The following is a 25928-nucleotide window of genomic DNA, read 5'->3' on the forward strand; positions in this document are numbered from 1 at the left end:
GAAAATTGTACAACAATTTCCCAACAGGGATAATGGGAAACAACCTGATTCCCCACAGAAATGTAGTCAAATGCACTGAGCCACAGATTGTGAGAGATTAAAAGCTGGCAAATCCTAAATGTACCAGAGAGATGGTGAGAGAGAGAGAGAGAGATGAGGCGAAGGAGGTCAGGCTCTGTGAGCTGCCATGCGACCGCCTGACCGAGGCAGCATTTTGGCCCCAGGAGCCTAATACAGAATTCTGACACAGATTTGTACCATAGCATACAATAGATTTCTGACAGATCTGAGATTGGTCTGATAAGAAACATACAAAAAAAAAAAAAAACAAGTGGAAAGGGGGAAAAGTATCACTGAATGTGAGGAATTTTTCTAATTCACAACAGAAGCACAAAGTGACATGAAAACTAATGACTCCCAGTGCTTCTTTGGAATAATCCTGCAGAACTAACCTGCATCAGGAGTTTAGGTTTCAAGGATCTTTTCTAAAGAGTTAACGAGCCCCCTCAAAATCCCTATAAAAACCCTGTGAAGTGGTCCTGTTATGTCATTTCTCTGCTATAAAAACAAAATAAATAAAAAATAAAAAGAATCCCAGACAAAGTGATATCAAGCACTGCTCATTTAATTGTCATCTTTACCAAACAAACATATAAATATCATTTTATGTCCTCAGTTAACAAAAATCATCCACATTTCCTAGAGACAAGTATATAAATACATTGACGGAATAATTTCACTCGTCAGTAAAAAGTGAACAAAAGGGCACCTGAAGCCACAGTGACAAATCCTTTTGGGATGTCTAAGATTTGAAAACAACTACCACCACCAGTTGATTAACACCTCATTGGACTAAGAAAAGCATATTTAAGTCCCCCAACTGGATGCCCACAAAAAAAAAAAAGCTGCAATTTGTCCCCTGACAGAAAGCTATTACTGTTGCTATTCTGAGCGTTACTCCAAGAGCAAGTATTAACAGTTAAAGCAAAAAAAAAAAAGAAAAAAGATCCATTTTATTTCAGATACACAAGTGCTATCACCATAGTCATGCAAAATTAATTGATTCTGACATCAAACTTTGCAAAATGGAGGGAAACTATAAAAAGGATTCCAATGCACTTTCTATACAACTATGGGTTAAGGCAATGGAATTAAATTCCTTTCATATAGTTGTAATTGTGTGTATGTGTGTGTGTGTGTGTAAATGTCTAACTTAAGAGCAACTTGGACATGGAATTAAAAGCGGCACTCAGTCTCATCTATATGGAAGTTTTCATTCTTGGTTTAAGTCATATCCATTTGTGCCCCCCCCCCCTCCCCAAATCATCATTACAAATCTTGGAATTCAGGAATAAACAAACAAACAAAAAGTTTCACATTCCTCAGATAGAATTGAAAAAAAAAAAAAAAAAAACTTCATCCACAATAAAAAGAAGTCAATACAGCCGTTTGCACAGTGCAATCACAGAACGGGAAAAAGCCCTTACAATCTGTACATATGGCGTGGCTTTTTCTAGCACAAAACTGGAAGAAACTGCTTTTGAAAAAAAGAAAACAATCATACAGAGCGCAGACAGAATCATCAATAAAACATACAGTCCAATCAGATAAAGACGGATATAAACATGGTGGTAAGGATGATAAAAGTAGAACTATGCCTGTGCTGCTGCTTGATGGTTTAATCCCTCAAACTGTTAACTCTACACCACAGCACCCCCTGGTGGCTCATAACGGTAACTGTGATCTGAATGTGAAATGAGCTAAAAGTCACTGGAAAGGAAACAATTTCACAAACTTTTTAACCAACTTCCACAAACACCGGTCGGAATCCACCGCTTCATCAACAGCTTCATCATCCAAATCTCTGACACACAAGCCCACAAGTTTAACAGCAAATTTTTTCTCCCTCTCTCTCTCCCTCTTTTTAAAAAAAAAAAAAAATTTATAGCTATTTTTAAGTGTATTGGCCGGTAAAGACGAGGGGATTACCCAGCAGACTGGCTGTGGAGATAGTTTTTATGTGGGAGATGTTTTTCTCTCCAACATAACTGACACGGTGTGACAGGTGTCATTCATCTGAAACTAGTGGCTGTTTGTGGTGAGGGAATGTCACATAAAAGCAAAGAGAAGCCCATCTTAACACAGTGCATATATGTCATACAGAACATGCTGTATGTTGACAGAGTGCAGTCTTCCTGCCCATAATGGCTGGTAGGGAATACCGTTATACTAATAAAGTCAATCATGGAAGGACATCACATACTTTAAAAAGGGCACAACTTCTGAAAACACCCATAGATTTGTCTAATGACAACTTAAAAAATTGGCATATTTTTTGCACCAAAAATAGGGGGGGGGGGGGGGGGGGGGGGGGGGGGGCTATTTCTACAATATAGAAGCACTATACGGACACCACTTCATGCTTTACCATGGTGTCAAGGTGTATTAAAAGCAAACCCTTGAATCTGTTACTGTACATATAGGCACGTGAGTGTTGTACTGAGATAGACCTCCAACCAAACCAAATCCAACCCCATCCTTCATCTTTCACCCAGGAACCTTTCAGTAAGTCACAGAGGGGCAGCAGCAGGGCAAGCAAAACAAAATGCATCATTTAGAGGAGGGAGGGGCCGTTTGTTCTCTATTAACTTAAACACAAACATACGATTAAAACCCGTTTTGTATGTTTGGGTTGATAACAACTTACACTCTTGTAGGAGGAAGAAGAAGAAAAAAAATACACGTTTGAAGCCATGAAAAATCTGCCTGAAGCAAATAGTGCAAAAATTTGTTTTCAGTCCATAGGACCACATTTCATCGCTATACAGTATTTACCCAAGCAGGTTGTATCTGCTGCTTGCTTTCATTTTGTTGCTGTAATCGATTAACTGTTATGTAACTCGGACAGAAATTGTACCTGGTAATTATTGCATGTGACACATTTGACAATCATTTGCATATGCTTTGTGTGGATCTGGGACGTTACTTCAAGTTTCCCTTCTGACGTTTTTCTTCTGGGTGGGCTTCGGAGGCTCAACTACCTGTTCAGACTTCTCTGTGAGCAGATAAAAAACAAACAACGGAGCTGCATTAAAAGGCAACCCTTGAGCACATAAATTATGAACTGAACACAGATGAGAGGTGTTGAAACATACTGTGAGAGGATGATATGCTGTTGTTCTGCTTTTTAGAAGGCAGCGCAGGAAGCTCTTGGGCTTTGGTTACTGCACCGGCCGTGGAAGCCGTCTACAATTAAAAAAATGCGACACGGTTACATTGCAACGGGTTAAATACCATAATTCACCTCGTATGCAAACATATGACTTTGCGAGATCTCAACAGCCGGATGTTGGGTTTCTTGCCTGAGCATCAGATGCAGGCGGCTCCTCTGTTTTCTTCTTCTTTTTCCTGTTCTTTTTAGATTTGGCTGCTCCACCAGAAGGATCCTCAACATCCTTCTCATCCTCCGATACCTGACATTACAAAACCCCAAAGTATTTAAGACGGAAGCTAAATTGTGGCGTTGTCGTGACAAGAAACATTCAAGAGAACAAGGAACTGTCGAAGCATAGCGTGTGTTATCAAGAAGCTAAATCCAGACTGGAAATCATTCAGAAATCAACAGCAATGTGAAAGCTTGAAACCTTGCTGGGGACAGGCTGATCCCTCTGCAGAGGAGCCGGTGCCACAGGTACTGGAGGCACCTCGTAGTTTCCCCAGTGTTCTACTGGGGCGTTCCAGTCAGAACTGGGATCTGCCGCATTCATCCCATCTGAAGAACATCATACAGATGGAGGTTAGATGGAAGAAAATCCAAACAGATCAATCCTCTCTTTCTAAACAAGCAGCAGGGGTTTAGTCGGGTGCAATGTGTGGGAGAGGCTCCTGACGACTTACTGAATCCGGACCACTGATCGTCAACGTTAGGTTGGTTCGCCCACTGCAGCTCAGCCGAATTCGATAATGTGTCTACAAGAGGCAGAGGGTTATCAGATGAGTAACTTAGGGAAAAGCAGCAAAAACACTGGGGTGTAGAGTTGGACTGTGACAGTTAACCGAAGCACAAACCTGTGGTGTTCAGTCCGATCACGGAGAAGGACGCGGGGCGGAGGTCGGCCTTTACCCGGCCATCGATGCTGCCCCATGCTGCTGGTGACAGCACACAGACACACGGGTTATACTGCTGGAGCGGTTCGGCCAAACACAACCGACAGCTCAGGATTTGACAGGAACTGACTGAACAACTAACATGAGTTTGTTGTAACCCGTCTTTGGACAAATACCAAATCATTTTGAATAAGTGGGTGTGTCCAAACCTTTTACTGGGACTGTGGATCATACTATGTGAGCAGCAGAGGAAGTTCAACAGGATGTGACCGAATTAAACTGAAAATTCACTTTAAAAGGCCATAGCAGGTAATGTAGTGTAAAAGTCTTTGTTTAGAAGCTGAACATAAATCTAATGCCAGAAGTCTCTCCAATACGCTTCTACATCGATTAGTTCCCCCCCCCCCCGAATCATCACTTACGCCAATGAATTTCCTCACTTGTTCAAATTCTAGTAAATTAAGGGCTCGGTTATATTAAAAGGAAAAACCTTACTGTCTTACTTTTCCTTCCAATTTTGCAGTAAAATGTTGGAAAACAACAAAAAAAATCTGTTCATCCTTTTCAATTCGAATGTTTGTCACTGAACTGGATCACCTCTTCTCTAAACAAGCTAACCTGCTAAGCATTTGGGAGATGAAGACATATTCTTGAGTTTATAAAAAAAAAAAAAAAAGTCTGTTTTTTCTTATTTCAACCACTGTCTTTGCACTCTCTTTTCTGTGAGCTGCCTTAACAACTGAATTTCCCCACTGTGGGATCAATAGAGTTGATCTAATCTAATCTACTCTGAAATCAGGCTGGTTCAGCACTCCCGTCTTAGTAGAGAGCCAAGCTGTTGTACTATGAGCAGATAGCAAGACCTCCTCTAAAAACGATGACTCGATGGCTCCACATGTGACTCCAAACCTGCACATATTATTCAGAATAACTGTTGCCTTCCGGGTATGTAAAGTACCCACGCACTGTGCTCTACTGCGTCCCCGTGACTAATGGTGATCATTACATTGTGAAATAATAAGTCAGATGGTATTTCTCCTCTGGGAACCATGGATGTAGTGTTTAAGATTTCCGATTCTTCAGGACACTTTTCCACGTCTACATGTCCTTCTTAAAAGAACTAAAGTCTAGAGAAAGCAGCAAAACAAGAAAATTCCTCATGTTTAACATTCAATCTAAAAGACTGTGTGCTTGCAGATCAGTGCACTCTGTCATTCAGAGAGCATGCAAACTTCCCTTTCTGTCCCCCCCCCCCCCAAAAAAAATAAGCTGTATTACAGTTTTGTTTGTCTTTAAAAGGTCGATCCAGGAGATAGTACCTTGCGGCTCCTGAACCCAGGAATGGGTCTTCGGTTGGGGCCTGTACTGCGTAGCTGCGGGTATCGAATTCCACTTTGTTCCCTCCATAGAACCCATCTGACCTGTGATCTTCAAGGACATGTTGGACCAGCCGCCGCCATTGACTGAAGGCTCCTCTTTCCAGGTGGTGGACGCTGACAAAGCTAGCAAAAAAGAAAAAAAAAAGACCAAGAGTAAGTTCCGTTTATAGTACATCAGAGGAGTCATTGTTTGGGAAAACTAGCTGTGCAGCTAAGCCCGGAATGATCAGTTTTGTGAATGCTGTTTAAAAGCATTTTAAATCACTACAAAGCTTCCAGGAAGACAAGATGACGTAAGAGTCAACTGTCACACATGTCGAAAGTGAATGTTGTCACACTCGAACATAAATTTAAACGTGAACACATCTTCCTTTCTAAGGGTTTATCTTGTAACTTTAAAAGAGACAAAGATAAAGAAGGCAGTCATGAGACATAATGGCTTCGTCTTTACCAGCTCCACTGGCTGCATCCCCCTTTGTGGTTGTTTTCAGGTGCTGGGCCTCTGAAATCAGTTCAGAAAAACATTTGTTAATCGTCACATCATGACTGTAAACTAAGTGTGTTAACACTGGGTTAATAATGTATGTTAACAGACTTTCATACCATTTCTAGGCAGACTAAATTCAACTATATATTATGCGATGCACTGAATTAAAACTGAATATAGGTTATTTCATCTTCAGGAGGCGAATACCGTGGTTCCCTCGGTTCTTCTTGGAAGGAACTCTGGCTACAGGTGCCTCCACGTGTGTTTTGGGGGCGTCCGCACCTCCCGTACCACCAGAATCCTCGGGACCTTTTTCCTTCCTGCGCTGTTGCCTCTTTTCTCGGTTGCTGACTTTGGTCTCCCATGCCCCTGATGAGCACACACACACACGCATTAAACAACACAAAATGCTTAAGACGTACTATGTCTAATAAGTGAGACCGAACGTGCCCTGGGTAAGTATACACAGCTTCGAAAAAGAGAAGTTATGATGAAAATTCCCCTTCGTTGGCCGAAACTTACCGTCATCCAGTTCCTTCCCATCATTTGTGGGCACGCGTTGAACTGGTTTCACGTCTGACTTGGTTTTCTTCTTGTTCTTTTTAACCTGCACCGGGGCCTGCACCTCGTGTGCCTGAGTAAATAAAACAAAGTTATGCTAAAGTAAAGCGTGAATGAAAATTTGTGGCTACTTTCCCAATGAATGAAAATTTCAGAGCGTCTCAAATTGGGGCCGTACCTTCCCAGCTTTAATCTCCGGAGCCAGTTTGGACACTGCCTCGGCCACTTTAGGTTCCTCTCGAGCCACGGTCACTGGTTGTCCATTGGACTGAGTCTTCTGAAGGAAAGAGACATATTCAATGAACAAGATGGTGTTAATGATCCGGTAATAAAAGAAAAACACAAACCCAAACTTCACACAGCTCATTCAGTTTTTTTTTTCTTTTCAGAATAATATAATAATATCTGTGCTTCCACCAAAAGAAAGCAAACATCTGCTTGCTGAAAATACCCCGAATAAGATTAATTTGGCAGTTAAACTTTGCTTTATTGGTCAGTAACACTTTAGTACAATCACAATCAGTAGCATTGTAGTAATAATGACTTTGTCATCTCATATCAAGTCATATCATGGCAAATGATGGGTCATAGTTTTGAGAAATGTTCTCATAATATAAACTACTTGGAGATTAGGCGACAAGAATGACACCATAACTTTTCGAGTGCTTAAAAAAGTCGGTTCTTTGGTTTATTGTGGTCGTTTCCTTAAACGTGCCTCGGCTAACGTTTTACCCAGAGGTTCACTAACTGAAAGAATGACGTGTCAGTTAGCTACACACACAGCTAGTTAGCGTCCCTCTGTGCACAAAACACTGATTCATAGCATTTCTATACGCTAACTGGTTTAATTCGAGTCATTTTAAACGAATCAAAGGGTTGTTCTCAGATGGGTTAATGCATGTTCTGTAAACAAAGTGGGCTTCAAAAAAGTGGACAATTCAAAGTACAAGATAGCTTCGCCAAACTAGCATCAAACAGCACGACTATAGTCAAATTAATTACCAGTAGCTAGCTTAATTTATACATTCATCGCTAACAGGGAGAAGACCTTTGTTCAGCGTTGATTGTTAAGATTCACCGACAATTAGCTCGAGTTTTGATTGATTCACCGTGATGCGACGGCTTGTTGCGGCTGCCCACCTTTTCAAGCGTTTTCTTTTTATTCCTCTTCCTCTGCTCCTCCGGTTTGCCATTTGTAATAAAGTTGGCCTTGTCAGGCTCACCGCTGCCGTGGGTGACCGGGGATCCCCGCTTTTTCCCGAAGAGAAGACGGCCGCAGACGGCGGCCCATGACACACCGAGCAGCAGCAGGAGTCCCACCAAAGCCGTGGACAGGATGACCCATGTCGGGTAAAGCTCGGGCTTCAGACCCAAGTCTACCCCGAACTGGGCCCGAACATAGCCTTGTCCCGCAGACACGAGCTCCTTCAGCCGACTGGAAAGCAGCTCGGCTTTCTCTAGCGCAAGACCTCGCAAGTCCTCAGCCATCTTTACAAAACGCGTAAACAGCAGCTGTTAGCTTTCATTTCCAAGTATCCAGCATCCGTATGCTAACGGAGGAGTGGCTAATCTAATCTGATTGCTAGAAGAAATAAATCACGGTTGAAATCCAACTGCAACGTTTGAATATCGTTTCTGGTTGTGGATAAATCCGTGTTATCTCCCCCCTCAGAGATGTTTGCCGTGCCAAGATCGTGACATTTAGAAACAATCTATCTAAATGTCTAAAAAGGACGCTCAAGGCTCTCATCTGAAAAACAAAAGAGCAAATGCCATTTTTCCAACAACAAAGTCATTTTACAAAAAGTTTTATTGCAATTTAAAAGTATAAATACAAACAATAAACCATAGAAGCCGACATTCGGGACACCAAACCCCAACAATTAAAATATATTCTTGATGAAAACCCCCTTCATTTGCCCAATGAGGGGCTGCATAATCACACCCTTAGCCTCAGGATTTGAGAGCCCAACTTGTTCACATTATTCCACTAATCAACTGGTAAGTACCTGGAGGTGTAATATGTAGCCCTGATGCCAAAAAGTATGAATACAAATTAAATGTTGTATTACAAAGATAATCTCTGATAAAACACAAGTAAATAAACAGACCAAACGTAACAGATGCGTAACAGAGCGTCCTCTCGGTTTCAGAAGTCTGCATCCAGAGTGAATTCACAATCCATCCTGCTCGACATCACTCCAAATCTCTGATACTCTCCCACCCTTTTTTCAAAGAAGTTAGTCTTCCCCTCCAGTGAAATGGACTCCATGAAGTCGAACGGGTTTTCCACTTTGTAAACCTTGGATGAAAGAGTGGAAAGAAGAGAGAAAAATACATTTACCGCGGTGTAAAAGACTCTTTTCAAACATTATTAGTTGTAGAAGTTGTAGTTTTATTAGTAGAATTACCTTGGCCAATCCGAGGTCAGCGAGAAGCCGGTCAGCCACAAACTCGATGTACTGCTTCATCAGACAACAGTTCATTCCAATTAGATCAACTGGCAGGGCCTCCGTCAAAAACTCCTGCAACACGAGACAAGGGGCTGCTTATTTAAAAACTGCTGTGAAAGACGAAGGTTTAGTTCTTTGGTCTCAACGGGAACCACCTGACCTGCTCAATGCTGACAGCTTTGGTGATGATATCCTTCACTCTGTCCTCCGAGGGCTTCTTCACCAGGTAGCTGAATAGCAGGCAGGCAAAGTTACAGTGCAGGCCCTGGGGGGGGGGGGGGGGGGGGGGGGGGGGGGGACAACACGCATATCAGAAGAGCCGACTGTTTTCATCTACAAGCCAGGGTCTTCCCTACGTTTGGCGATTTTTTTTTCTTTTTTCTTTGGCGCTGCATTTGGACGCCGTCTGTTCACATTTTAATAATGAAGTTTTAAAGGAACAGCAGTGACAGAAGCCTTTAAAAACATCTGCAGATTAAACTGGACCAAAGATACATATATGGACATCCAAATAACAAATATCAGGGCTTATCAGATTTATATTTAAAGCACAGGACTAAAAAAAAAAAGAAAAACTAGTACAAACAGGTTGTAAGACTTTCTTTCTGCCCCCCCTGCTCTCCACATAACTCACAGAGCAGGAGTCCACCTCACCAATCTTGTGTCTCGTCTACATAGGGATTATCTGCCGTGTTCACACACGATCTCAATCCGTGGTTTCATTACTACAGTAGGTGGTAGGCTGTCTTCTTTATAACAAGTCCAGAGCGAATGTTGCTGACATTTGCGCTCTCATGTGCAGCTCTTTGAAAAACCGTCTAGGTCATTTCAGAGCTGTATTGCATGTCTGTAAACTGAGAAAATTCACTCAACCTCCTGCTTGACTTGTTACGTCAAACATTTTCCAAGTCTTTACGGTGTCAGTCGATAGCTTCAAGTCCTCTTTAATACAGCGTAATGTTCGCTTTGCAAATTATGGTCCAGTTTGGGGTAAATTCGAAGACAAAGCAGGGCACGCTTTAGGAAGCGGCAAGCATTTGATTATCATGCCATTATAGACTAGGTATCCTAACGTTCTTCGTCAGAGTATGCATTGAAAAGCTGAGTAAGTCAGCGGTTGCATAAATCAGGAGAAGAAACACAGCAGGGAACCAACACAGCACCAAGTTCAGAGACATGAAATGACGAGTAAAGGATCGCTGCAAGTCTGTCAAATAAAATAATCTGAGACTAATGCTCCCACGCAGTATCATGCAGGAGCAATGAGGAAGATTTCCACGTTTCATTTTATGAGGCGCCAGACGTTTATGACCTAAAATGTAATCAGGAAACTAATAACTACCTAAACTCTGTGCCTGCAATAAATTACATGATATATTTCCAGCTGCAGTCACAACAAAGAAGAAGTCCATTTTACAGATGAGACAACATGTATTTGAGTGTGAATCCATCTCACCTCGTCCCTGCTGATCAGCTCGTTGGAGAAGGTAAGACCAGGCATGAGGCCTCTCTTCTTTAGCCAATAGATGGCAGCAAACGAGCCAGAGAAGAAGATGCCCTCCACAGCTGCAAAAGCCACAAGTCGCTCCCCTGAGGGCACAAAAGCAAAAGCTACCATCGACGCACAAAAGATGGGAAGCTCCTCTAGGCCAGAGCTGTTCACTGTGCTCAGTTTTCAGGGTCGTGTATCTCACGCCTTCCTTACCGAATGTGGACTCGCTGTCGTTTATCCACTGGAGGGCCCAGTCTGCTTTCCGCTGCACGCAAGGCATGGTCTGAATGGCATTAAACAAATACTCCCTACAACACAAAAAGGTGAACCAGTCAATATGCATCACTCAAATACTCACAACAAAGATGGTGCCTATAAAAAGTATTAAATAGTATTTTATATGTTTAACGCTTATATGATAACAAACTACACTGGAACTGTTTTTTGCTTTTATTTAAAGTCCTTTTTCTCCTTTCAGACACGAGGCACGTAACATCAATGCTTATGTCAATCGGTTTAAAACAATGTCTTTAAGTCATTCAGACACTGGTGACATCAACGTTAATGTTGCTCATTTCAGACAAATCAGACAAGTAAGGGAGAGAGTGATACCGTGAGTGTGTTATTTGGCATTTGTGCGAGACTGGACACTTCCAGTCAGTTTTCTCACAAAAACATGTCATGTTGTTGTTACAATTCATATTAGAGTGGCAGTGGTTGTGTAAAAATGTGGAGCACGGAGCCAGCTGGAAATATGACTAAAAGGGGATCTTTTACTTCACCTAAGGACACCTCTCTGCTGTAATCTCTGTAGGCAAGATGAGAGGATGCAGTTCAACTGAAAACCGTATGTTCATACAGGCTGCAGTTAGGCTAAAGTTCTTCACAACTAATATTGGTTTGCCCCACAAATTCATATCAATATATCAAGTACGCCATACTGTGGTTGTAATATGCTGGTGCATGGGAGCAGAGAACGGAAGCTGCAGCTTCATCTCAGATGTTTATAAGCGGTTTTCTTTCGTTCATTAGGCTCAGAAAGAAACAGTTGGACGCAGCAGCTAATTACTACAAGGAAATCTGTGGAGTAGGAATGTTTGGACAGGGCTGATATTCATCTGATGATGCCATCTGTGGATGAACAGCTGATCAGTAGCCAACTCAACCCACCATTAACTGTCTGTTAATGTGACTGCAGCAGTGCAGAAATGTTACGAGGTCGGACCAAGAAAGGTTTATCACAAAATGTAATGGAAAAGCACCAAATGTAATATTATTCAAACATGACACCGACACGTTCAGTTGCCCCCCCCCTGATCACTGGAAAGCAGCGTGTCTGAAAGCTGGAAAAAAAAACACACACACACCCAAACACTTTTTTATAACGATTCTAAATAGATGCTGATATGTCAGTTTTTTTCTGCGGGTACATGAAAGCTGCTGCAGCTGGGAATCCCCACAAAATGGGGTTAACTTCTCCATTAATAGACAGGTGCAGGAAATTCAACCGTTGACACTGGTAACGCACACTTGAGTGGCACAGTTCCAAAAACTGTCAAACAGAGCCACTATAGGTAACTGACCTCTCCTTCGGGTCCCTGATGTACGTGTTGATGAGCAAACTGTACATCTCTGAGTGAACAGTCTCGATGAGGATCTGGAAGCTGTAGAAGGAGCGCGCTTCAGGAAGCTGCACCTCCTGGCTGAACCTCTGCACCTGTTGTGACAAAGACAAATAAGCCACACGGTGTAAAACATGCTAAGTAGTTTCTTGAAACCTCTTATCAGTGAACTATAAGAAAAATAGGCTAATTCATTTCTCATTTGACCATCAGCACATTGGTTGGTTTTGTATGGAATCTACACACACAGAATTATCTAAACTACAAGACATTAGTTACAGACAATTTCACATCCCTCTGCCCCCTCTCACCAGGTTCTCATTGACGATACCATCACTGGCAGCAAAGAAGGCTAAAACATGGGAGATGAAGTGTTTTTCCATGGCCTTCAAACTGTTCCAGTCCACCAAGTCTTTGGATAGATCAACCTGAAAGACACAAAGTCATTAGTCCAGCCCTTTCATAGATCACTCAGGGTTTTCTAGTAATGACAAAGAGTGGTGGAAAATCAGTTGATTTACTTATAAATTTGTTATTGTAGGAATGTATATTCTTGTATGACATTTGAACGCCACAATACAAAATATACACTTTTCGGTTATGAGATTTAATTTTCTAATAATACTCGACTGCTTAATGGACTTGGTAAGGAAACATTTTGCACAATGAAGTTGGTAAGATGCTAAAATATCAATACCCACCTCCTCCACTGTCCAGAAAGAGGCCTGTGCCTGCTTGTACATCTTCCAGATATCCGGGTGCTGGATGGGGAAGATAACAAACCGTCGCGGGTTGTCTCGGAGCAAAGGTTCATCCTCTGTCTCTGATCCGTTCGGACAGCCTGCATCTTTTTCTCTGAAGCCGTTCTGCAAATAACCAGTCACATTTATTTTGGAGTCTGCTTGGCTACAACCTTGTGAGACTTCGTTGGACATACGATTTACGAATTGTCCCTTTAATCAAGAGATCCACAACTGCGCCTGCGCATTAACTCATAACAAAGGACGTGACATTTCCAACCATCTAGTAAAAATGTTCACATTAAAAAAAAAAGTTATGTGGTCGTCTTCTTCTAACCAACCGACATGTTGTAGATCCATTTTCTCGGCGATTGTTATTACTTTTTTTATTCAGTGCCACAAAACGTAACTAACAGCTGACGTCCAAGCAGAGATGTTTCGTTTACGGATGCAGTTAGCTAAAATTTTACATGTTCAGCGTTCATATAGGCAAAACATCGATTTTATAACGTGACAGTAAGAGCCATACGTCTAGCTACCAGCCGGTTTATCAGGTAACATTGACGCACAACCGAAACTATTGAATTATAAAAACATTTTTCCGTCACTCACACATACTGACCTGGATCTCTAAATTACCTACCGTATATGTAAGATGACCAAATAGCTGACTTACATTTATGTGATTAGTTTCCACTGAGGACGACTTTTTCACCGTCGGCGACATTATGAGAGAAGACTTCGGCTCGTGGCTAGCTTGTGCTCCGTGCCATAACCCTTTAAATGTAGCTGTAGCTTTCACCTGTCATCCACACGGAGGGCCACAGCGCCTCTAGCGGCCAAACGTGGTACAGGCGATATTACAAAACACAATTATTAAGACGTGAAACTGAAAATTACTCAACACCTCTTCAGATATATCCGCATACTTTCTTGAATTATTTAATTAGGTAACATTTTTAAACACGAGGCAAATGAGTAACACACTTTGGTGGAAAAATGAAAGACAACACAGTTTAGTATCAAATTCTTTTATGAGACAGGAATGTTATTTTGCATATGACAACTGCAAAGTACAGGTTTATTGATGTTCTGTAGACATGAAGGAACCTTACAGTTCCCTTTTGAGAAGGCACTGTGACCTCAAAATTCATTAAGAGCTGGATGCTGATGTGTGTAAGTCAAAAAAGATCTAGGCCTCTAAACTGCTATGTTGTGTACCCCCAACCTAAAGACATCATTAGTGCATGCCCATGCACAGTTTTGGGACTTCAACATAAACACCTGATGGAAGGCCATGGGAGGATCATCATCTGCCTGTAGTAGGAAAAAAATAAACCTTTTTTTTTATAAGCTGAAATGCATCAGATATTAAGCACAGAATTATTGTGTAAAAGCTGCGTAAGCTATCATAGACGCAGTAACAAAAACATAAAAAAGGTGTAAACAACGAGTCAGTGGGAGTTAACGGTGTGTTGTATGCGTGTGAATCCGGTGACTACTCAAGACTGATCAATTAAAATTTACGAGCTTACCTGTAACTGTCCAAAGACCATGATGAGGATACAACTATCTATTGTTGGCTGGAAGTCTTGTTCTGTGATTATGTGCTTAATACGCTTGAAAGGCAGGTTCTGTGGGTGACAATTTGATTTGGATGAACATCTGGAAACAAGTATAAACAGAGTAGAAAGTGCACACACACAAACACACAAAGTTTGAACTGGATGCTGACATTTTAAGTAATTCCTGTGAATTGCGACTAGCGTCAATCATCAATGAAAATATGCTTACTACTAGCTTTCCAGCGATGGCTTCTCTCCCTTGAAATGGTGATCCTTCCCATGTCAAACAGGCGTCAGCTGACTGCAGAGGGAAAAAAGGGTGTTGATTCAACAAACGCACGCACAATCATTTTATCTAACCAAGCATAATAGAACAATGGCTTGTCATTGTTGTGGTACTAAGAATAACTTACATATAGGTTAGCAAGACCCAGCCTGTTGGTATTATCAAACTGGTTATAATATTCCTGGACAAAGCCCTCTCCGATCTTTTGCCACAATTCTTTCTCACCAGCCATGTGTGAAACTTTGGATCTGTAAAAGAAGAGTCAGCCAAGTAGCTCAATACAAATATGGTGATAATTACATTCTCCAACAAAAATGTCAATAATGACAAATATATAAAAATTAAGTGTCCAATAGAAATCAAATGAATGAATCGAAGTTTTATAAGCATCAGCCAAATGTCGACTTACATTGATTAACCTTGCCCAACATTTACATGTAATGCAGGACGACCTGCTAGTTTATGCAATTAAAACTCAGTGTATTTTTTTCTTAGGCAAACCCGGTCTTAATATACTGTCAACTACATCTTCCATCATTAAGAGGACAAATAGTTCACTTGCAAAAGGTACAAACAAGACTCTCTCCGGGGCTATAGAGATGTAACTGATGAGCTGCCTTTTCAGCTGAGAAACATTTATTAATTTACAGCCGTAAAGGTGAAAAGGCATATAGCCGTCTCACATAATGACGCGACCAATTAGGTTCAGTGACCCAAAATGCCACTTCGTAGTATTTAGATACGGTCACAATTTGTTCTGAAAACGACCTGCTACAAACCGGAAATCATGCGTAAACATCCTGTAAAGGCTAGAATAACAACATTTGCAGTGTCTTAAAAATCCCGATTAGGACAGAAATTGGTGTTACACCTTCCGCTTTATGTGGAGCTAAATTCTCCCACGTAAAGTTAAATGACAAACTAGTGCAACATTGTTTAGTGACACGTTATAACTTCTGCTAACGAGAGGGCCGGGGGCTCGTCTGATCCTTGGACGAGTTCGCTAGTAATGCAATGTATGTAGAGTGGTACAGCTTAACTCTAACGTTAAACCAACACTGGCTGAACGGTAACGTCACAAGCACGAGCAAAGCATGGGCATTTCTCGGAACTACTTTTTTCTACCGTGTGGAAAATTTTCACGAAGTTATCTTAATTCTACTCGCCAAAACTAAGGGGTGATAAAACCATAATCTTTGACAAACACTTGATACAAAAGGTACTTCACCGTGTTCGACAGTTTAGCTTACTTTTTCCACCAACAGGCAGGTCAGCGTGGAAGAGTTAACTGAAATAAGTGCTGTATGTTCCCGCTTCCACAGAGCTGCGACCAACTTATGACGCCATCTCAAACTAACCAATCATAGCATGGATATTGCTTTGCCCTGGTTGCAGGCTGTCAGGTTCACAAAAGAAACCATCTGCATATACGCTGTTATTTTGAATTACCTTGAAATAAGTTTGAACACTTTGTCTTTATAGTTTCTTAAAACTAAAGTCAAAATAGAGGCGTAGCTGTACCGTTTTAATTCTGCCTTATTTTTAAACAATTTCAACTATGTTCTAAATCAGTCTTGATTTCACATTTCAGACTAGCAAAAGTGTGGTCGTGACCAGTCATTGTTATCCGTGATGTTAATACTGACTTGTTGTTGAATAAGTGTTAGTGAATAAGAGATAGTCAGGTGGACTTCCTTGTAATCTCAGGGCCACAAATCACTTAAAAAAACCCCGTGTACAATAAATAATGGGACATGAAACAAAAACTTTGTCTTAAATACCTTTTTAATGATTCTTTAAAAAATGTAAATCAAAAACAATATGTAAATGAGACATATTTTACAAACTATTTTGGCAAAAAAAAAAATCAATCATAGCTGTGACCATCGCTGCCATGTTGTGAGGGTGAGGGCCACATTGCATCGTCTCTAGATGGGATCGGGGTTCTTCCAGTGACTTTAAAATAAAAAAAAATTTCAATCACAAGTTCATCCTTGGCGAAAAAACATTTAATCATTGATGTGGCGTGTGAAACTAAAACAACTTTTGCATCTGTGCTTTTTTTTTTTTTTTTTTTTTTTGGAAAAAGGTGCCGTCAAAGATGTAGCCCAATGTCATCCACAGCCAGTAAGATAAGGCTAGATATAAAGAGAAAATTTAGAAATGGAAGACATTAAATGCTTAACCGCGCAAGAGCAATATTGCTTGGGGAGAGTGAGAAGAAATACAAGTCAGTTCAGAACAGAGTGCAGGTCTTTACAAACACCAGTGACAGGAATGTAATTTATAAAAAAAGCTGCGTTAATTTTTCACGTATTACATCGAAGAGATCTTTACAGCCACTTTTAAAGTACCATCTTTACTGTGTCCTATTGGCAAGTGGGATGGCGCTGGCCTCCCGACTCATTACAGTTGTAACTCAACACCGTTTCCTTGGGAAAGCTAAACTGAAAGACCCATTTAGGCACTTTTAAAATCATGTTGCTACAGTTCCGTGCTTGTTGCTGCCAGTAAAATGACACCCGAAAATGTAGAATGTCCTCTTGACTTCCAGTGAGTTGTTCAAAAAAGACTGCTATTGCTTCTTTGAGGCCACTGCACCAATAGATCCTCTTCCAAGGGATGGCAGTAGAAGTTGTGAGTACAGTTTTACCCAACTGGCCTCTGAGGTTAGGACCAAGCTCTGTTTTAGACGCTCTGCTACGTCACTGTTCTGCCTGTGATGTGAAATAATCATCTGTCTGGAACACGCTGGGGATCTCTTGACGCTGATGTGGCGCTGGCCTTCGTGGGCTGGCCTGTTTCTGTGAGTGAAGAGACACGTGTTAAACCTAATCTTTTTAACAGTACTGACTCAGGTAGAAATGATTGTGAAGGTTTGCAAGTAGGTCTCATGGTAAAATGGTCTCTTACAGGTCATTTCAAAAGCAGTCAGACAACACAAAACTCAAAAATTCATGACTGGATCGATGAACTCTTACATTTAAGAAGCCTGGGACACTCATTGTGCGGAGTATCTTCTTGAAAGCGCTCGGTAGTGTTCCTAATTCTCCCTCTGCCTGCGTGACCTGCTCCTCCATTGCGCCAACATTGGCTCCGACCATCTTTACAAAGGCCTGCAGTCACACGAGAGCAAGGAGGCAACAAAATGATCAAATCAAGAATATATACACAAATGGCCTGAGCCAGGAAATATGACTTGGGTGAAAAACTACACAATTTTGATGACAGATATTTAATAATTCAGACACTTCTGTTTGTTTTACAGGGAGGAGTGGATACATGTATACGCAGAGCATTAGTTGCACCTAAAAGCCTTCATAACATCCGCATCCAACTAAACACGGAGCATTATTTGGGTTTCTCTGTCATCCCATAAGTGTGCTTTATTTTTACCTGCAGCAATCCTGCTGCCAAAACTGACCGACTGAAACAAGCAGCCTGGTCTAAGAAAACAAGTCCAAAACAAGGGACTAGGATCTGGGACAGGGTCAGTATATGGCTGTGCATGTAAACATTTGCCGATGAACCGCGCTTAGATGAAAAAAAGGCAGGAGAAAAAAACATAATAGATGCAGAAAAAACAAAAAAACATTTTCTGAAAATGTACCGAGACGGATAGGCTCCGCGACCCGACTGATGGATTAATATAGAAAATGGATGGATGGATGTACCGAGACGGTCCTTTTCCATTAGGAAATTTAAATGTTTTTCATCAGTACATAGACTTACGAAAGAATGAATGAACTAAAAATAAAAGACTCTACACCCTGTGAAGCCTATTGTACGATGAAACATCAGCTTTTTGCTGAGCCTTCAGTGTGGCCTGACATGCAGTGAGGCAGACCACAAAAACTGTAATTGGTCCACTTAGTATGTGTTTATATGACATACTGCTTAAAGCAATGCGAGAGAATTTGACAAATTTCTTGCTCTTTGGCTGCCCCTACAGTTGTGGGGTGTAAAACCACTGTGACAGAAACAAACGTCAGCCCTGCGAATACACGGCCACGTAGATGAGTGTGTTGTCATGCTGGCGAGGCCACAAAGACGCCATCAAAAGCCTATAATAATGTCATGGGACTGTGAACCAAAACAATATGGCATGGGGATGAAAACCAAAGCTGTGAACTGTGGTATCTGAGCCCCGGGCGATACAGGGCAGTTTCAGGCCCGTTAAGGTGCACAACAAAAGTCAGTGACCTTCATAATTAGTCGAAAGCACAAACAACAAAATATATTATTCCTAACGAGATCACAGATTTTTTTCAGACATCAATCACCTAATCTGCACAGTTTGCTGTGGTTACAGTTTAGGCGTCAGTTAACTCTGCTGTTGCTGCTCTTTAAGCTTTGCTTTTATAGAAGTTCTCCTCCATGACTGCCTGCTGTAAATCAGAAGGCTGCTGGTTCAACTCCTGGCTTTCTCATGTCAAACTGTCCTTGGGAAGGATGCTGAATCGCACTTCTCTTACTTGGGTAAAATATTTGGCTAAAACAGCATCTGGCGTCATTGTCGTATGTCGGGATGTGAGACACAAAAAATTTGTCAAGAAAGCCAATTTAAGTAGCTAGAGCATGAGATCATGAGAAACGTGAAGGCAAACACATTTTTTGTAGTGTCTATAATGGATCTGAATACTATCTGTAAATGCTTTAAATTAAATTTAGGCTGTCCTTTTTTTTCTTGAGAAGATGAAACTGTATTTAGTTGTTTATGTACCAAGTAACTTCCCACAAATTCAGTTTAGATCACACCTTACGACAAGTTTCATTCTACTTTCAAGTAAAAAAAAATCCCTGTTAGTGTTCTCAGGAGTCTACTTTAGTCATGCCTTCTGCTGGACTGAATGTACAAATGAACAGTTTGTGTATACTACTACAAGCCACTTTTGTCCTCTCAAAGTTATGACTTACCTCTAACTTATCAATTCTTCTGTATATTTGTCTCATCTCATCTGACTTCTGTTGGATTTGAGGTAGATTTTCATTCACTATCTGGGAAGTGTCATTGCGGATCTGGTGATGAAACACAAACAGCTCACAAGTCAAATAATGAGACGTAGCATACAAATAAACCTCTACTATCTGATCAACGGATCACACTTACCATATCCAGCATCCCAACGAACTCATCTACTCTTGTCAGCATTTCTTCCAAGCTTTTCTCCAAGCACAAGATCTAAAAGAGAAATCGTCACAAGAGAAGCATGTGTCATACTGTACATACCTACTGCATTGGCCTAGCTTAAAGTTATGTGAGAGCTTCTGGGCCTCAAATTCAGCCCCCCACACACCACCTTCAGCTGAAATTCAGTGCATTAGTATTGTATGAAATGGAGTCACAGGCTTAAAACACAGCGGTCTTTGTCTGTCCAAGAGGCCGGCTTTAGTATAAACTGCCTTGTGTCATGCCTATCCACTTAATGTCCACCCAGGAAAGCCACTGCAAGACATACAAGAAAGCTCCCGCAAATACGGACAACTGTCACTGTTGTGAAAACAAGCGGCACTTGTTGTTGTTTTGTGTGGGCTGAAAGGACCAGTCCCCCCCAAGACAAGTCAGACTTTATGTAAATAACTTAACGATTCATCCATATTATCTAAACCACTGTGTTCGGACGTGAGAGACCTGAAATCTTCAGGACAGCTGTGGCTGCAAGCAGTGCAGACAAAACCATAAACAAAGAGCTAACGCTAACTTCGCCGGTCAGTCCGAGCACCTTTACGCGGTTTCACAAACCTCTTCTCCAGCTGTCGCCCTGACGTAGGAGGAATAGTCGAGGGCGGTTTGTCTCAGGACTTCGTCGTCCCGCTCCGAGTCGTGCTGGTCGCTTGTCCCGTGCTGCGCTGCTGCTTCGTCGAGGCTCGGGCTCCGAGGAAATACGTTAGCTGCTGCCGCCGCTCCGAAGCTGGGGCTCTGCGACACGGTGCCGCTGCTGAGGATGTCGCTCACCATGGACAAACTGCTCGCACTTTGAGAGACGATGCCGCTGTCCCTGCTTATCTCCGCGCTGGACTCCTCGAGAGGAGACAGAAGGCCCACCCTGTCGATCCGGTGATGGTCCATGTCGCCCGTTTTCCTTTTTCTGTTCTACTGCCGTGTTTTGCTTTGTCAACTGACTCGGTCACGTGTGCTGTACTGTGGACGTGAGCACGCGAGGGTAAAAAAAAAAAAAATTAGCGATTCACAACAGAGCGTTGAAAACTTCCCTCAAACTCTTTTAAAATGGATTAATAACTAGTCATAATTCCTTAGCAAGTTCAGTGTTACCAATGTGTCTTGATGAGACACTTTTATGCTAAAGTATGGCTTGGTTAAAAAAAAAAAAAAATCCGTTGAAATCAGTATTCCTGATTGATGACCAGAATAAAGTTTCTCAGTAAAGTCTTCGGCTGCCACACAGTGCTATGACAGCATCAGCATGCTTTGGTATTTATACCACAAGTCTCTCTTAAAGGATGGAAGATTATTCTTTCAGAAAAAAAAATAGGCTAATTTCGTCCTAAATTATCAGTAGAGTTTTAATCTGGTTGAGATGAGGCCACAGCGGAGGCTATAGCGTATGATTCCCATTGTTATTACTATTATTATTATTATTGGTCACAAATCATAGCATTCAGTGACCCCTCCTACCCTTTGGAAATGGGCGTTGTCGTTCTGCAAGAGATTACTCCCATCTGGATTGAAATATTTGATCATAAAATAAAGGTGATGACTCAGAACAACTTTGCATTAAAGGAATAAAAGACTCAGGTTTTTCCCGTTTTGGTCAGTTGTCTCTTTCATGTCATTACAATCTCTGCCAGCAGATGGCAGCCGTAAAGACCACATGGCTGTGGCCTGATGTGGGTCATGCTTTGTTGAGAGGGTCTATTCTACCTTTCAACTTTCAACTTCTACAGGACTTGTGAGAAATAGCTTGTTGTTATACTATATGTTGAAAGCCTTTAATTTCTCTCAACACAAAAAAATATACGCTTGTTGACATGTCTGAGTGGAGGAATCTCTCAAGTGGTCCCTTAAGTGTTAGCCTCTGGCCCCCCCCACACATCATATTGTTTATTTCCTCACTTTATTACTCCCTACTTTGAATTAGCTCTTTAATGAGCCTTTTTAAGTTTGAATCAGTTTACACTTTAGTTATAAAAGTATCAACAGCATGCATCTTTCAGCATAATAACCAGCTGTGTGTGCTCGCCCTCTGCTTATGCAATGACACAGATGGCAAAGACTTATTTAGTGACATTTAGGATCTCAGATCTCACACGTAACCCACCACCTGTGGATTGGTGGTGCATATTAGCTGTTTGAACAGACTGGCATCCTGAGTAAACAAGACAGAAAAACATTCATTAGTAGGGAGGTGAAAGAAGTTCGCTCATGCTGCTGCAGGGCCTCAACACATGTCAGAGATACATTCCAAGTGAAGGTTGGTTGTAGCCAAGGGCCAAATGATGATAAAGACTGATTGTGCCTGACTAAAGGAATTCAACCTTCGGATAGTTTTTGTCTTGCTTTGTGTTGTCTAAAGCAAATTATTTTGGGAAAGTTGGCCTTAATGTCTGAGCATTCCTCTCAACCTGACAATGACCTTCAGCAGGTATGGGCTTGCTGGATTTAACGGGAGATTTTCACGACAAGAATGAGGTTGAAATAACAAAATATTCTTATTGTTGTGTGGTTGTTTGTCTCGTTGGTCTCTGTGTGGCCCTGTGATGGACTGGCGACCTGTCCAGGGTGTACCCAGCCTCTCGCCCAATGACCGCTGGGATAGGCTCCAGCCCCCCCGCGAACCGACCGACGGATTAAGCGGGTATAGAAAATGGATGAATGGATTCTTATTGTGCTCTATATTGCTCACCTTGAGTTATCAGTGAGTTTGACAGAGGCGAAAAATCTTTTACAGTAGCAACAGGAAATTCCAGAAACTTGTGGGGAAAAAGCAGAGTCATACTTGCCACTTCATGCCTCCTGGTTATGAATTCCTGGTTTACATATACTGCTGTTGAATAAATCCAGGGTGTCCGCCTCTGTGAAGATTCCTTCAGCTGTAAGCTGTGAGTCTGAAGCGGAGCTTCTGACTTTTGTTTAGAGGTGTTGAGACAAAAAAAATTGGATCTTTCTGTAGTTCCCCTTCTAATATCCAGTCGTCAAAGTGACGTGAATCTTCTGCATTTGGAAGAAAATGCTTTACGCTGCCATAAAATTTTAGTAAAAAAAATTAAATTACACTTAAAATATTATCATTCAAAATAAGACAAAAGCCAGATAAAAATCTGGTTTTTATTTGTGGCGCCTACCAGTAGAACTCTGGTACCCATTCAGTTGTTTTGGGTTAGTTACATGCGGAATATATTTAGGTTTAATGGCTGTAGTTAAAGTGAGCTGGACAGCAAAAACATAGATATAAATGTATAACTGATAGCTTTTTAAATGAGATAGTCCAGTAAATGTAAAAAGAAAAACAATCATTCTAGTTTGCATGAATTTGAGATGGAATAATTTATTGAAACAGATACAAGGATTTGATCACAATCATCAACGCATTAAAGACACATTAAAAAAAAAAATCTACATAGCACTTACAGAATATACGAAATATAGATTTACTCTTTAAAAAAAGAATCCATAAGCAACCCCAAGTTGGTCCCATTATTAAGAATGAAAAGGATTTTAATAAGTGGTCACTACAAAATGATACCAGGCTGTCGGCACATTCAGAACTCTAAGCTACAATGGACTCAAAAGGCAAAAAACTTGTTCTGGTGCTTATTAAGAACATAGAAATTTTCTCATGTAAGACAAAAGGAACTTCTACAAATACAAGAAATATATACATATCATTGTTGGAAACTTCCTATAGTCAATCATCCTGTAAAAAACCATCAGAAGTTACATAGTACGGTAAGTATCTTACAAAACACACACATGCTCATTTTTATCTGGCCTGATGGTCCAGTTTAGTCTCTGAGCAGCTGGGATGTTTATGTCTCTGTGTTTGTAAGTATTATAGGGTAATGACGGTGCCATCCTCCTCCACCCCTCCCTTGGGAAGTGCAAGACTGTGTCGTGGGTCCGTTTTCAGAGAGCTGAGGATTTTGTGCAGGCTGCCGTTGCTGTGGCGGAGGGCTGGGTTGCTGCTGTGATGCAGAGGCTGTGTGTGATGGTGACTCTGCTGAGGCTGAGGCTGTTGGTGCTGGTTGTGCTTAAGGTTCAGGTCTCTGTGGAGCTGGTGGCTCAGGCTGCTATGATGATGATGGTGATGGTGGTGGTGGGACCCTCCGTTCAGACTCGTCTGGGAGTAAAGGGAGGCAGTGGAAACCACTGATAATGGACGCGTAGGAGGGCTCGGCGGAGCTGCCGGGCCGGACGCTGTTGTCGGTGTCTGCTGGTGCGTGCGAGACGCGTTAGATGCTAAAGAGGCATTGGACCGCTGAGATGGCCGCTTGAGGCTGCTCTCAATGACAATATCAGTGTCCTCGTCACTCTCCAGGTCGTCATGGTAACCATGTGCTCCGGAGGATATCTCCCGCGCTGAGGCCATCGACAAAGTTGGGTAACCGGTTGACCCGCTGCTGTCAGACGACTGGCCTGAGCTGCCAGAGATTCTACTACTGCGAACCACATTGTTGCGCTGGTTCACCGGCTTGACTGTCACGATCAGGTTGTGACTGTTTGCGATCATCATATCCGTTACCTGATCTAATGACTTTCCTGTCACTTCAATGCCATTCACCTCCAGAACCTCATCATTAACCGCCAGCAGGCCGGTGCTCTCCGCCAACCCTCCGGGAACCAGTCGAGATATGAAGATGCCCGGGACTTTTTCCAGGCCGTGAGGGGTCACGCGAACGCTGGTTCCATCTCTAATGTAAAAACCCAGGGGTTTGTCAGAGCCGTGACGATACAGCCGGACACGGCGGTGAGATTCAGGTAGTATGTCCACGTCGATGATGGAGGAAACGGGCCGGAAGTCCTTTGGTATGCTGATGTGAATGTGAGGACGCTTGCGTGCGACATCGTTGTTGCGCAGCGTCACAACTGCCTTTTTCTTACGAGTTATTGTGTTGGTGCCAAAGGTACTGTAGTCCACCTCCTCTGCAAACACACAAAAAAGAAGGGGAGACAGAGATAAATGAGATGTTCAGTACTCCAGTGTTGCAAGCACATTCTATTATCCATGTGTATTTTCTTCTGTGCTAAAAGCTATCTGAAGGCAGAGAAGAGTTAAAAGAATTGCATGATTTCTCCACCATTTACCATATCTTTAAATCAAACCACCTGCCTTACAAACTCAGAAACCTTTGTTCAAACCCCACACAGATGTGGCTGAAAAGAATTTCCATGTGAAGAAGCTGCTCATCTTTTAAAGCCTTTTTATTCCAGATGTGAGAAAAGATTTATTATTAAAAAGATGAGCATGCAGCATGCTGATTCATTCCACAACTAGTGAAGAAAGAAAAAAAATCCAACTAGACTCAAACTTGTCCATTAGATTAACTTTCCACCATTACCAAGAAGCTGCGAGTCTCTTGTGTGTGCACTTTTGTAAAAACTGCTGAGTGTGTAGAGCATTCCTGTGCTGACAGAGGAGGCCCACCCCTCTGCTAGCAGGCAGCAGCTGCAGGGATTCCCACTTTGCATTTCTGCACTCTCACACACAGGCACATACATGCACCATCCATCACACAAAACATGGGAAAACAGGACGGTACAATGTGAGAGGAGTGAGCTCAGAGTGGAGGTCGGTGTGGTAATCTCAATTACAGCATGATGTTTCCTGAAATCAGTGGAACAATGAAAGCCTTCATAGTGGACTCGATAGCTCCCTGTAATAAGGGAGCAACATCATCGGCATAACTCACAATAATAACCAACTTAAGTAAAACTGACAAGTAAAATGCAAGAACAACTGACCAAATGCATTTCATCAGTTCTGACATAAAGAGTGTGAGATACAGAGAGAAACTGTGCTCCATGGTGAATAAATAACTTGATATCTATCTAATCTTCCCCTCTCAGGCAGACAGGAAATCTGGACACAGTAAAGCCTGATGTGACAGGAAGTGAAGGTCCCCCAGTGGGAGCATCAGCTTCTGCACTTCCATGAGTCATGTTTGCCCTATTGTTAGGGGCACCTTTTTTCATAAAGCTGTCATCTTTGTTGGGGCCTGCGCCGTCTTTTTTAACGCGTCTTCACTGGAATAAATTCAGGGCTTCCGAGACAGTTGG

The 25928-nt window shown here is 41.9% G+C and overlaps 5 protein-coding genes across 9 annotated transcripts in view; all 5 read right to left on the bottom strand.

Moving 5' to 3' along the window:
* Window positions 1-604: 604 nt before the first annotated feature.
* mtdha (metadherin a) lies at window positions 605-8132 on the bottom strand. Of its 5 annotated transcripts, none has more exons than XM_072369870.1 (12): window positions 7675-8132; window positions 6713-6808; window positions 6496-6607; window positions 6181-6342; window positions 5938-5988; window positions 5427-5609; window positions 4069-4149; window positions 3898-3969; window positions 3645-3772; window positions 3363-3473; window positions 3156-3246; window positions 605-3055 (listed from the first exon to the last, which is right to left on the bottom strand). In XM_072369870.1, exons 1-12 carry the CDS (start codon window positions 8020-8022, stop codon window positions 2988-2990), a joined length of 1503 nt encoding a protein of 500 aa, XP_072225971.1. In that variant the 5' UTR covers window positions 8023-8132; the 3' UTR covers window positions 605-2987. The 5 variants fall into 5 exon arrangements, with proteins under 5 accessions (XP_072225971.1, XP_072225973.1, XP_072225972.1 ...); XM_072369872.1 differs by having other exon boundaries at window positions 4069-4146; window positions 5529-5609; window positions 6713-6811; window positions 7675-8123; XM_072369871.1 differs by having other exon boundaries at window positions 5529-5609; window positions 6713-6811; window positions 7675-8123.
* A 194-nt stretch (window positions 8133-8326) lies between these two features.
* On the bottom strand, window positions 8327-13650 carry rrm2b (ribonucleotide reductase M2 b). Its single transcript, XM_072370759.1, has 9 exons — window positions 13518-13650; window positions 12803-12967; window positions 12413-12529; window positions 12063-12196; window positions 10693-10787; window positions 10444-10577; window positions 9148-9252; window positions 8946-9059; window positions 8327-8836 (listed from the first exon to the last, which is right to left on the bottom strand). Exons 1-9 carry the CDS (start codon window positions 13566-13568, stop codon window positions 8684-8686), a joined length of 1068 nt encoding a protein of 355 aa, XP_072226860.1. The 5' UTR covers window positions 13569-13650; the 3' UTR covers window positions 8327-8683.
* A 206-nt stretch (window positions 13651-13856) lies between these two features.
* LOC140274848 (nuclear transport factor 2-like) lies at window positions 13857-16028 on the bottom strand. Its single transcript, XM_072370226.1, has 5 exons — window positions 15943-16028; window positions 14820-14940; window positions 14636-14707; window positions 14377-14475; window positions 13857-14158 (listed from the first exon to the last, which is right to left on the bottom strand). Exons 2-5 carry the CDS (start codon window positions 14922-14924, stop codon window positions 14042-14044), a joined length of 393 nt encoding a protein of 130 aa, XP_072226327.1. The 5' UTR covers window positions 14925-14940; window positions 15943-16028; the 3' UTR covers window positions 13857-14041.
* Window positions 16029-16459: 431 nt separating this feature from the next.
* bloc1s4 (biogenesis of lysosomal organelles complex-1, subunit 4, cappuccino) lies at window positions 16460-20830 on the bottom strand. The gene is made up of 5 exons (XM_072370702.1): window positions 20436-20830; window positions 19803-19874; window positions 19610-19711; window positions 17674-17808; window positions 16460-17496 (listed from the first exon to the last, which is right to left on the bottom strand). The coding sequence occupies exons 1-5, from the start codon at window positions 20760-20762 to the stop codon at window positions 17398-17400; spliced, it is 735 nt and encodes a 244-aa protein (XP_072226803.1). The 5' UTR covers window positions 20763-20830; the 3' UTR covers window positions 16460-17397.
* Window positions 20831-23179: 2349 nt separating this feature from the next.
* Window positions 23180-25928, bottom strand: part of pard6gb (par-6 family cell polarity regulator gamma b) — a 33488-nt gene continuing 30739 nt past the window's right edge. Inside the window, exon 3 of the mRNA XM_072370682.1 lies at window positions 23180-24794. Coding sequence (XP_072226783.1) covers window positions 23704-24794 — 1091 coding nt within the window. The 3' untranslated portion in view covers window positions 23180-23703. The remainder of the gene's footprint in view (window positions 24795-25928) is intronic.

This window comes from Leuresthes tenuis, unplaced genomic scaffold (assembly GCF_036924035.1).
Source record: "Leuresthes tenuis unplaced genomic scaffold, fLeuTen1.0.hap1 SCAF_18, whole genome shotgun sequence".
NCBI classification, from domain to species: domain Eukaryota; kingdom Metazoa; phylum Chordata; class Actinopteri; order Atheriniformes; family Atherinopsidae; genus Leuresthes; species Leuresthes tenuis.